General features: G+C 44.2%; 1 protein-coding gene across 1 annotated transcript in view; it reads left to right on the top strand.

The window, feature by feature from the left end:
- Positions 1–387: 387 nt before the first annotated feature.
- The window catches only part of PRTFDC1 (phosphoribosyl transferase domain containing 1), a 91,245-nt gene continuing 78,302 nt past the window's right edge, over positions 388–13,330 (top strand). The window contains exons 1-2 of the mRNA XM_044914985.1: positions 388–449; positions 9,707–9,813. Of these exons, the coding sequence (XP_044770920.1) occupies positions 402–449; positions 9,707–9,813 (155 nt within the window). The 5' untranslated portion in view covers positions 388–401. The remainder of the gene's footprint in view (positions 450–9,706; positions 9,814–13,330) is intronic.

A 13,330-nucleotide genomic window follows, 5' to 3' on the forward strand; every position in this document is an offset into this window, starting at 1 on the left:
GCCACGTCCTCCCGAGTCCCAGCGGGGAGCAGGCGGCGGGGCTCCGGGGCTCCGGGGCTCGCAGACTGGGGGGCGGCGGCCGCGAGGGACGCGCCCCGGGTCCGCGCTCAGGTGGAGCGCGCGCGGCTCGGCAGCTGCGCCCCGCGCAGCCCGCCCTGCGCTCCCGGCCCGCATCGCCGCCGGCGGCCCGGGACCCGCCGGGGGAGGGGGCCCGGACAGGGGGACGCAGCGGCCGAGCCGCTGGAACCGCGCCAGGCGCGGGGTCTGCGGCGCGCGGTCCTTCCCCGCCGGTTGGCCCGGGGCGGGGCGGCACGGTCCCCAGTCCCATCCCCCTCCCAGCCCTTCGCCCTCCCAGATCCTTCCCGCGCCCTTCTTCCCTTCCCGCTTTCCCCGGGAGAAACATGGCCGGGAGCAGCGAGGAGGCGCCAGACTACGGGCGAGGCGTCGTGGTAAATGCAAACTCCCGATTTCTGGGCTGAGTCGTGCGCTCCCCGCTCTCTCCCCTCCCCTCCCTTCTTGGCACCCTCCTTTTAGATTAAATGCCTGAAATGCATTCGCGTTAAATGCGGGCGGGCCACTGCTTTGTTCTCCCGTCCCGGAGCTGATGGCTTCCATGCTCCCCTCCCAGCCGCCCCTCCCCGCGCGCGACCTGACCCAACACTTAACAGCTCTGCACCCCGTGTTCTCAGTGTCTCCTCCGCGCCCCTCCCTCCCCTCCCGGGCCAGGAATCGGATACCCCAGCGCTGACCCTGTGTGGTGCCGGGTCCCCACTCCTGCTAGCCACGACGAGTCACCTTTGGGAGCAGGGCGGGTCTGTGAAGACCCTCGCGGGCTACTCTTGGGGGCCTCCCTCCCTTTGTGCTTCTCCCTGACCCCTCCAGCGCAGGCTTCCAGTTTGGTTTACAAAAAGATACGGAGGATTCTCCAGGGCAGCTAGGAAATAAAGTAGCTCAAATGGCCGGAGTTTAAGCTTTGAAACGTGGGCTGGGACCCTGGGGTCTTTGCACAAGATGGACACAGGCTAGTGCCTCCGGAGCGCCAGTCTCCTTGTCAGCTAAAGGGAGACACTGCGTGCTTGACCCGTTGAGCGAATTGGAGAGATTGTAAAATATCTGTCTAGTAGTGTGTCCGGAGGGGAGGATGTGGGATGATGGGTTCCCAGACCAGAGCCCCTTTATCCCTGGGAATCCCTCAGAGTCAATCAAAGGGTACCCATCTGTCAGTGTCCTGGAATCAATCTGCTCTTGCCCTGTGGCCGCTGGCCTCGGCTCCTAACTCCTGTCCAGAATGGTCTCTATAGAAGGTGGTGGTTATTACTGTATCAGCTTTAACAGAGGTGAGGGTGGAGAGTGGGGCTAACTTGCTGCATTAACATTTCTTTTTTCAGAGCTCTGTGGTATTCGCAGGTAACCTGTGTGAGTATGGGGTTTGGGGAAGGAAACACCACACACGCAGACAGAACTAATCAGGTTGAAATGTGTTGCTCAGTTCTTAATTTATGGGCAGGACCTTTCCATCTTCAAGAACGAGGAATTCATTTGACTGTCCTGCCGGGTTTCCAGGTGGTGTTCTAGGCTCTGCAGATAGAGCAGGGAACCAGACAAAGCCCTGTCTTCTTTGGGCTTACATTCTAGAGAAGGGGCATAGGCAAGAAAATAAGAAAATTTCACATAGTGACGTGTGCAGTGAAAAGAAAAGAGAGTAATGAGATACGGAGTGATTGGAGGAGGCCTGGGGAGCAGAGCAGTACTGCTTTTGCTCAGGTGGTCAGGGTGGTCTCTTGGCAGTGATATTTGATCCATGACCTGAAGGGTGAGTAGGAGGTAGCCATGTGAACCCTCGGAAGAAGAGGTACTGGCCATACCGATTGCAAAGAAATCATTGTATCCTGAGAAGAAATCCTCACACCCAATTTATGCTTAAAAAAAACAAAAAACAAAAAACACTCCAGTTGCCGTGGAGCGAACATTTAAGCCTGGGGGTGGGGGAAGAATGAAAATATAAAAAGGGAAATAAGTTCAATTCTGGACAAATTGAATCTGTGAGGCCTCCAGGTCAAGATGCACTGCAGGCAATTTGAAATTTGTATTTGCAATTGAGGAGAGTGATTGGATAGACTTGGAAATCTTCAGAAAATAGAAAAATATCTGATGCTTGGCTTGGATAGGAAGGCCCCGTGAAAATGGGAAAAAAATTATAAACTGCTGTTATGGGTAGAAACCTGGAAATCCCCACATGGAAGAGGCAGAATGTCCAGCAGAAATCCGATAAAGAGACCAAGAATGACTAGCAAAGCCGGAGACGACAGACAGGGTGGTAGGTGTCTAGGGAACAGAGTTTTGTGGAGGGGCGAGAGGGGCCATTAAGAGCGTCAGATGCTGCAGGAACAGCAAGTAGGACAAAGATGGAAAAGAGGCCATTGTATTTAACAATTGCAAAGCCATTAGCCGTGAGAATCATTTAAACAACCATCCCATCAGTAGAATGACTACAATATAGCACTACTCTTTAATAATACATGCTCTTAGAAAGGAATTAGGTAAATTGATATGACCAATAAGATAGGCAGATTGTTAAAGTCTAAAAAGCAAATGATGGAACAGTATGAATAGTCCAATCTATTAGCATCAAAAGACGTTCTCTGGGAAGCAAGGTAATTTTTTGAGAAAGACGGTGTGAGGCAGAGAGAGGACCTCATGAGAGGTTGGAAACAATGTGTCATGGGATGGCCCCTGCATTCATGCTATTTTCTCCAGTAGAGCTTGGCATAATTAGACGAACTCAAGTTGAATACAGGGAGGGAAGGCAAATTCAGAGTGAGTTCAACATGCTGGGGAAGCCCATGGCATCTACGGTAGAGAGGAAAGGCAAAGCTCAGGAAGGTACCTATACAGGGAAAATAGAGAACGCTTAAGGATGGTTGCAAAAAAACCAAAGGGAAGTTTTAGTACCAGTGGAAAAAGGGGGCAGGTATTGATAGTGAGTGTTTATTGAGCACTTACTGTGGTTTCCCTGAATTATTCATTAACTCCTTGCAAATCCATGAGAGAGGAATATAATCTCCATTTTACAGAAGAGGAGACGGAGGCCCTGAGAGATTAAGAAAATCCCCAAGGTCACATAACTAGCAAATGACAGAAGCAGGATTGAAGTCAGGTTTTACTCACAGTGCTACATAGAAAGCTGTGATTGCAGGGAAGTCCTTCTGAGGTGGGATTGCTCTGGAAGATTGGATGTGGCATAAAGATGAAGTAGTTTGGGTTAAGGCAGATGAAGGAGCCACAGGATGAAGTGGCTAATAGGATGATGGAGGCATGTTTGGGGGCTGTCCAGAAATGAGGTGCAGAAGAAAATTCCGAGTTGGTAGAAACTTTGCGATGAAGATGGCAGGGGGGCATAGAACCGGATGACGTAAGCATAAAACAAGAAGCCTGGTTTGTGCAAGAGAAGGGAATATTACGAGATTTCAGATGGCGCTTGCCTACAATGGCTTTCCATTGAATAGGGGAGGTAGGACATTGGTAGGTTATTAACAGTAAGCGGTAGCAAATGTTAATTGCCAAATAAGAGTTGTAGACCTTGAGTTCAGAAACTTTGCTCAAGATTGACTGGTCCCTGGATCTAGAGCCAGTAAAGTCACCAGCCCATGACTGGTACATCTTTGTTCCTTCTCAGGGAGAGAGAAAGCTCTCTGCTCATCTGGCCTTTTGGGATCAGGTTCTTAGATATGTTTTGTTTCTACCAAAGCATTATCAAGAGAATCATAGCTAGTACCTATACAGTGGGTTTAGAAGGAATAAGAAGAAAAAAATCTAAAATAATTGTTGTGCTTCTGTTATGGGTCCCCCCCACCCCCCGCAAGAATTGGGGCAGTATTGGAGATAAGTAATCAGATAATCCATCTAAAACACAACTTTATCAGGTTGGGTGCCGAACCCACCACAGAAGAGGAAGGCCTGTGTGATACAAGGTGTCATTTGGTCTGGTGAGTCCCCTTTATTCCTCTGGGAGCAGAATCTAGAGCCTTTTTTTAGGAAACTGCTTCTACGCATTGATTCAAAGTGTGGTTTGAGGCACCTCCTTGCCTGGGTTAGTCGATGTTGGATGTTCCTGTGTGGGAATTCTTGGAGGCAGAGCTGAGGGATGAGACTCCTTTCCTCCCTGACAGTCGAGGGGTAGATGTGAGCCTGAAAGGTGGTGGCAACCAGGGTCACTGCCTGAAGGAGAGAGTGGGGCCCAGCGTGTGGGGCTCAGAGACAGAGAGGAGCAGGGATTTGCTTTTTGTATGTGTTTCCAAACTACTTTTCTCCCTGGGGAAAAACCTGAAAAATGGTGCAAGAAATATGCTAAGCAAAAAAAATTATTTTTAATGGCTTAGAAAGAAGGTTTTCAATACATCTTCAAATGGGAAAAAAGAAATGCTGAATGAGTTCTAGGGTTTGAATTTTGTAGAAAATGGCTCAGTTAATGTGTTTGTCACTTCCCCAGCCTAGCCATGTTTTTTGTGTCTTTGGACAGAGAAAGCATTGTTCTGACTAAACTTAGAGCGTATTATCTGTGATACTGAAACTATTTAAAGAGGATTTCTTGTTTTGATTTTTTAAAAAGCAGATGAATAACATAATTATCTACAGTTCATAGTAGCCTGCATTCCTTCAGCTTTAGGACTTATTTGCAATGCAATTTGCATGCACCATTAAGAATTACAAGGACTAAACCGGTAGTTTCCTTTATTTAAAAAAAAAAGCATAGTACTTTTTTTCCTCCATGATAAGTGTACGCTTTAATCCCCGTCACCTATTTCACCCATTCCCCCCACACTTACCTCCCATCTGGTAACCAGCAGTTTGTGCTCTATAATTAAAGTCTGTCTCTTGATTTCTCTCTCTCTCTCTCTTTTTTTCCTTTGCATGTTTGTTTTATTTCTTAAATTCCCCATATGAGTGAGATCATATGGGTATTTGTCTTCCTCTGACTTATTTCACCTAGCATACTACTCTCTAGTTCCATCCATGTTGTTGCAAATGGCGAGATTTCATTCTTTTTTTATGGCTGAGTAATATTCCTCTGTATACATACCACATCCTCTTTATCTGTTCATCCATTGATAGATACTTGGGCTGCTCCCCTAGTTTGGCTATTGTAGATAATACTGCAATAAACATCAGGGTGCATGTATCCCTTTGAATTAGTGTTTTTGTATTTTGGGGGTAAATACCCAATAGTGTGATTCCTGGATCATAGGGTAGTTCTTTTTTTTTTTTTTTTATTTGATAGAGAGAGAGAGAGGAGAGAGAGCACGAGCAGGGTGAGGGGCACAGGGAGAAGCAGACTCCCCACTGAGCAGGGAGCCTGACGCGGGATTGGAGCCCAACGCGGGATTCGATCCTGGGACTTCGGGATCATGACCTGAGTGGAAGGCAGATGCTTAACCAACTGAGCCACCCAGGTGCCCCAAGGGTAGTTCTATTTTTAATATTTTGAGGAACCTCCATCCTGTTTTCCACAGTGGCTGCCCCAGTTTGCATTCCCACCAACAGTGAACGAGGGTTCTTTTTTCTCCACATCCTCGCCAACACCTGTTGTTTGTAAACCAGTAGTTCCTTTATCTCTAATTGTCTTTTTTTTTTCTCATCTCAACAAGGAAAACTCACTATTTCAGACTCAATGGAAAAGGCCAGTTTGAATTATAGAATAGTCTTAGAGAAATACATTTCTTCTATTTTTAAATGTGTAACTTTAACTAGGGTAACAATACGTTGACAAATAGGTTTGAGGCCCTTCTGTAAATTAATTAAGACCTTTAATTTGCAAGTTAACCCGTGTTGTTTCAACACACCTAGATGGTTAACACTTACCCTGGACGTACTATAGACTAGATGATGATTTTGTAAGTCTTATTTCCGTTATATATCTTACTGAATCCTCACAATAGCCATGCGAGGCAGGCACTGACTCCATTTTATAGATGAACACACTGAGGCACAGAGAGTTAAAGCCCCAACTTAAGTCCCACAGCTATAACCGCCCCCCCCACCCCCACAGGTGCTGGGCTTCTAAATCTGAGTGCTTGACTACTACTTCATGCCGCCTTTGACTACAGGTTACCATGACGGCTGTTATCAATAGGTTGGTTTTGCCATTTGCTTATCATTCTTTTCTTCTTTTTGACATCAGTTATTAGGCACTTATTATACACCAGGAAATATCCTAGGAACTCTAAGTAAATTCTCTCTCTCTCTCTCTGCCATGTGAGGACACAATGGGAAGAATAAGGCAGCTATCTACAAGCCAGCAAGAGAGTCCTAACCAGGAATGAAATCAGCCAGCACATTGATCTTGGACTTGCAGCTTCCAGAACTATGAGAAATACACGTCTATTGTTTAAAACAAACAAAACAAGAGAGAGAGAGAGAGAGGAAGAAGGGGGGAGAGATGGGGGAGAGAGAAAAAAAGAGAGAGAGTGTGCTAGAGAGCTCCCTGGTTTTTTCTTAGAAGAGCACTAATTCCATCATGAGGGCTCCACCCTCATGACCTAATTACTTCCCAAAGGCCCCACCTCCTAATGTCATCACAATGGGGGATTAGGGCTTCAACAAATGAATTTTTTGGGGGGGGGGGCACAATTCAGTCCATAGCACTGTAGAGGCCATTTCCTTGCAGCAGATCCTCAAATGGGGTTATTCCTGCCTGCTTTGGAGACTTTCTGTTCTCTGTTAATCCTCACACCAACCCTGACCATAGGTTTTATTGTGTCTTGTTTAAAGGAGGGGGAAACTGAGTCTCAGGCAGGGTGAGTACTTTCCCTAGCATCACAGCCAGTAAGGGTCAGAGCTAAGCTCTAGAACACAGAGAAGAATGTAGGCTCTGAGATACAGCCAGAGCTGGGGAGGGGGGGCAGGGGGAGAGTGGGGGAAGGGGGCAGTAAGGGATTTGCATGGTAAGAAGAATGGGCTCAGAAGACCACTAGTTAATGATGCCACCGGTGACCTGGAAGGGCTCCAGGAAGTGGAGTGGGGAGTGTGTGTGTGGTCTGGAAGGGGAGCCAGAAAATGCTGTGCACTTGAATGATCTCCCTGGGGCCCCTTGTGGGTTGGGGTTCTTGTCTGGCCTTTACCGTGGCCTGCCAGAGGATCTTCTGGAGGCTCCTCACGTACAGCTGCTGTTCAGGCTCTGACAGGGAACTGTGGTGTTGATGGTTACAGCAGGCACAGGGAGTTCTCAGGGCTGGAAAACAGAGTTGCTCTGTGCAAATTCAATAGTTGCACCCAGCCAATTTGTGGATAGAGGCAGAGCAAATGTGATATTTTTCAAAGAGGCAGATGACACACACCATTTGGCTAACAATCTGCCCCTGGTAGATATGAATTTCCAGAGCCTTGAGCAACAGTATTCTTTATGCAAGGAGGCAAATCGAGACAAATCAGTTTGGGCTGGAGCTCAAGTAGTCTTGGGTAGTCTGTGGATGGAGAATGTGTCATTCGTTAACTCATTGAACATTTTTGAGCACTTACTGTATTCCAGATCAGTGTTCTGAGCACTGGGGTTTCCACAGTGACTCAGACATAGTCTCTGTCAGAAGGCACTGACATTCTAGCAGGAGGAGACAAGGCAAAGCACACAGAGAGACATACATGTGGCACATCCAGTGGGAGCACATGCTGGGAAGGAAAGTAAAGCTGGGGAAAAGGGATATAGAGATGAGTAGGAAGGAAGGGGGTGCTATTTTCTATAGGTAATCAGGTAAGTCCTCTCTGTGGAGGTGACATTTAAGTGGGGGCTTGAAGGAAGTGAAGTGTAAGCCATGTAGAAATCTGGGGGAAGAGTATTATAGGCAAGAGAAAGGGCAGGTGCAAAGCTGTTGAGGCAGGAGCGTGCCTGGCATGTTCAAGGATCAGCAAGAAGAACGTGGCTAAAGCAGAATAAAGGAGGTAGAGAATGCCTGCAGACAAGTCAGAGAGGTAGCCCCTGTGGGCCACGGTGAAGACTCTGGATTGTACTCAGAAGTGGGGAGCTCTGGCTGCCATGTTGGAATGGGATGGGGGTGCAGGGTGGAAGCAGGGAGGCAAGTCTGACAGCTATGGCATGGTCCCCGGAGAAATGATGGTGGCACTGACTGGGAGGTAGCAGTTGGGATGCTGACAGGTGGTCCTGGTTAAATTTTGAAGGAATTGATGATAGGATTTGCCAATAGGTTACATGAGGGAATGAAAGAAAGAAGGCAACAACGACTCCAACATTTTGATCTGAGCAAATAGAAAAATATGTTGTCCTTTGCTGAGATAGGAAAGGGATAAATTTGGAAGAAAATGCCCTGAGTTTGGTTTGGCTGGCATTCCAGAACCCAGAACTGGGGTGGGCCTGGGTGGGAGCTGGACCATAAGTTGCCCTTCCAAAACCTGAGCTAAGGTTTTGAGTCCTGGATGAGGAAAGGGTAGACAGCTGGGGGATGTGCCAGAATTAAATGATGTACAAATGGGTCCTATAACAGATAAGACAGAGTGAGCCAGAGGCTGGAAGTGGCAGAAGTCTTTTCAAGGAGCCTGTCTGGGAGCCTTTGAAAAGACAGCTACGAGGGCCCCATCTATGAGGAATTTGGGAGAGAAGATCAGAGAGTAGGAGCAGTGAGCAAGGCCTCCAGAAATAAGTGAGGCCTGACCTGAGCTTCTGCAGAGGGGTTGAGCTTGGGATACAGAGGGAGAGAGGGAAGGAGAAGGAGAGGGTGCAGGTGCAAGAAAGACAAATGAATAGAACACAGAGCTGGGAAAGGTCACGACTGGACTGAAGCCCAGCCTGAGGATGGGGAGGCAATGATGTAGGGAACTGGGCTGGAAAATTGGGATAGCTCTGCATGATGAAAGGTTCAAGCTGAATAGCGGATCTGATGGAAGTGTGCAGGAGTCATCAAAGAACAGGAACCGGCAAGACAGCTATGGAATGAGTTGAGTGCGAACACTTCCCTGGTGTATCCTTTCTCGGTGATCTGAAAGTAAAAGTAACTTGCTCTTCACCTCCATTCTCTCTCCCACATCTTTACTGTTCTAACCATAAAATTTGCACATCCAGTGCTAAGCAAGGGAAAGACTGGCTAGTATTCTATTCACTACATGAATAGGCCAATTTTCTGGAACAATTTTTCCCAATAGGACTGACGGAAGTTCCCACCATAGTATATCGTTCTGAAGTGTTTACTGTAATGACTAGACCACTCAGAAGTTTGTGTACTTTACAAACTTCTACCAAACTTCATGTAATAGTATATGTAATAACATTTATAATAATGTATGATGATACTGTCCATATTTCTAAGTCCATAAGTATAAGTCCAATATACTTATGAACATAGTGTTACTTATATTCATGATACTATATAATTTCGATATAACAAACATTACAAACAATACTATCAGGTTAGCTATAAGACATCAAGTGGATATTTCTTTGTATGATGCCAAAAGTTAGGAGTGGGATTCTCTGTTCATTTCAGTACTAGATCTTTTATCAGGTTTCGTGAAACAAATTATTTTCCCCCACGGAGCTTTTCATAGGTTGATAGAATGTAATCTAACGTCATATTGATCATCAGACCACTTCTCTGTTTTCCATATTATTCTTTTTTTCAAATGATACCCATTTTTGCTTACTTACATTTTACAAATAAATTCCCCATGAAAATTATTGTAACCAAAATAATTTGATTTACAGATTATGGATGATTGGCCAGGATATGACTTGAATTTATTCACATACCCACAGCACTATTATGGAGATTTGGAGTATGTCCTCATACCTCATGGCATCATTGTGGACAGGTAAGTGTTATTTCTTGTGTCAGTCTTGGTTCTGCGCTGGCTGGCCCCCTCTTGTGCGAATCATATAATACACTTTATGACCCTATTCCTGAGTTGCTCTTATATAGAAATAGACAGAAATTTTATAAGACAGAGAATTTGGAATAAAACGAATCTCTGGGGTGCCTGGGTGGCTCAGTTGGTTAAGCGACTGCCTTCGGCTCAGGTCATGATCCTGGAGTCCCAGGATCGAGTCCCGCATCGGGCTCCCTGCTCGGCAGGGAGTCTGCTTCTCCCTCTGACCCTCCCCCCTCTCCTGCTCTCTCTCTCTCATTCTCTCTCTCAAATAAATAAATAAAATCTTTAAAAAAAAAAAACGAATCTCTGCTTTAATTGAACTGGCTATCTGGACACTTGTTCAGGGGAAATGATAAGAATATATATATATATATTCTAGAAATAGTTCCATGCAGATATTTTTACGTTCTGTGCATATATATATATATATATATATATATATATATATATATAATTATATGTAACAGCCTCAAAATAACAATGTCCGGCACAAACTGATAAAAACAGGGTTTGGGAAAGCATTGCTGTTTACCTGAGGACCTCTGTCTTACATTTTTCACAGACGCTTGAGTTAACCAGGGATAATTAACAGGTGAACTTTACCTTCATGGGACACACCCCTGCAGCCCTGGCTTTTCCTGCAACTTGGCATATATCTCGGATCAAGCAATGTATCACAGATCAGCCAGTCTGTGCCTGGTTATGGTTTCCAGGCAGTGGTAATGTTTTGGGAATAGGCATATTTTCAACTTAAAAATATCTGCACAGAACTATTTCTAGAATGCTATTTCTAGTTCTTTCTGACCCATCTATATAGAGATCCTTTAGCTCCTTCCTAGCCAATTGGCTTTCTAAAAGCCAACATTTTCTCACCTGTTCTAAGCCCATAAGTCACCATTTGTTTCTGGGTTTTCAGAGAGCATCCTCCACTTGAGCCCACCCTAAGCATCAGGATTTAAAGGTCATACTCCTTTCACAAAACTGCCTAATTCGAAGACTATAATCATTCCATGTACCTCTCTGTTTTCTTGTACAAAGATCAAATACTTAAGCCTTCACATTTACATGGAAAGCAAGCCTCACAGTGCACTCCCAGGAACATAGAGATTCTTCAGACACCCAGAAATGGGGGTGGGAGAGGCACTGGGGAATAGGAACAAATTGAAACTTTGGACTTCCCATGCTACCTTTTTTCTTAAACCATAGTACTTCTGCCTCTATTTTTTTAAATCTATTATCTATTATATTCTTCTGAGTTAATATTTAACTTTATGAAACAAGTCCTTAGCCAAACTAAAGTTTGAAAAACACTAGACAGTCACTATTCCCAGGATATTATCTTTCCATCAATTCCTGTCTATACCAAAAGGAAATGTCATTCTTTCACTCTAAGAATTTTCCATTGGGTAAGACTTGCATAGTCCACGTCCTCTCAAACTATAGTATATTATTAAAATAAGGTCTAGTTTGGAATTTCTCATGGCCTAAGATGGCTTTTCATGGAATACAAGTCCCAATCCTCAGAGGGAACAAAATGTTCTGTGATCAAATAAACTTGGGAAATTTTGCATCTCTCAAATGGCCAAATCTCCCTGTTAGCAATTCAAATTGAAGATACGGAAATTCCTGCAAAAAAGAAAAAAAAGAAAGAAACCTGCTTGACTTTAACAATTAAACCAACTTTGTTGTGCAGTGGAGTCCTTGTATTCAGCTCACCTCTTAATAACTCAGAGGCATTTTCCCTTTAACAAAGGTTTGGGAACCCCCTGGTTTAAACAAATTCTTGCTTTTCTCACCTGAATTTTATGACTTTAGTTAATTGCATCCTGATCTAATACATGATTGGGCTGCTAAGGCTACCCAAATCCAGTTCCCAGTACAGGAGACTTAACCAGTGAACTTGTTAAAATGTGTATTTTTTTTTTAAGCTTTTATTTATTCATGAGAGAGAGAGAGGAGAAGCAGAGGGAGAAGGACAAGCGATTCTGTGCTGAGTGCAGAGCCCCATGCGGGGCTCGATCCCATGACCCCGAGATCATGACCTGAGCCAAAACCAAGAGTCAGACGCTCAATCCACTGAGCCACTCAGGCACCCCATAAAATGTGTATTCTTATGCTTTATGTCTGGAAATCCTGGGGTGGGGCCCAGGAATGAATTTATTAAGTGTAATTTACATACTACAAAATTCACCCATTGTAGGTCAATGAGTCAATGATGTCTAGTAAATGTTTGGTTGGGCAAGCACAACCATCATTTTACAGTATTTCTATCATCCCCAAAAGTTTGTTTGCTGTCAGCCCCTATTCCTACTTCCAGCATCAGGCAGTCACTAGTCTGATTCCTTTCTCTATAAATCTGTCTTTTCTGAACATTTCATATAAGTTAAATCATACAATATCTAATTATTGATTTACCAGTCAATGGTTATTTGGATGTCTAGTTTTGGGCTACTATGAACAATGTATCTATGAACATTCGCATGTAAGTCTTTGTGTGGATATACCTGTTCATTTCTCTTGGATTCCTTGGAGTGGTATTCTGGGTTTTATGGTTAAGTTTAAGAAACTGCCAATTATTCCCAAAGTGGCTGTACCATTTTACATTTCTACCAGCAAGGATGAGGATTCCAGTTTTTCCACATGGTTGCCAACATTTAGTATCGTCTGTCCTTTTGACCATAGGCATTCTAGTGGATATATAAAAGTATCTCATTGTGGTTTTAATTTGCATTTTCCTATTGTTTAGTGCGCTTGTTAGCTATTTATGTTTTCTTTGAAGAGATGACTATTTAAGTCTTCTGCCATTTTTACATTGGGTCGGTTGTTTGTCTTCTTACTGAGTTGTAAGGGTTCTTTATATATTCTGGATATAAGTCCTTTACCAGATATATGATTTTTGAATACCCCACCCCCCATCTGTGGCTTGTCTTTTCATTTTCTTATTTATATCTTTGAGAAGAATGTTAGATGACATATTCTATAAATGCTAGTTAGGTCCAGTTGATTTATGATACTGTGCGGTTCAAATATATCCTTGGTGGTTTTCTGACTGCTGGATCTGTCAGTTACTGAGAGAGGGGTATTGAGATCTCCAACTGCAGTAGTGGATTCTAGGTCTGTCAGTTTTTTGACACTCTTTGTTGTTAGATGCACACACATTAAGGATTGTTATGTCTTCTTGGAAAATTGACCTCTTTTTTAGTATATAATGCCCTCTTTATTCCTGATAATTTCCTTGCTCTGAAATCTGCTTTGTCTGAAATCAATAAGCTACTCCTGCTTTCTTTTCATTAGTGTTAGTACAATATGTCTGTCTCCATCTTTTTACTTTTAATCTATCAGTGTCTTTAGAGATAACATATGTTAGGGTCTTTTTTTTTTTTTTTAATCCACTCTGACAGTCTGTGTCTTTTACTTGGTATATTTAGATCATTCACATTTAAAGTGATTATTGATATAG

This window comes from Neomonachus schauinslandi, chromosome 5, assembly GCF_002201575.2.
Source record: "Neomonachus schauinslandi chromosome 5, ASM220157v2, whole genome shotgun sequence".
NCBI lineage: Eukaryota > Metazoa > Chordata > Mammalia > Carnivora > Phocidae > Neomonachus > Neomonachus schauinslandi.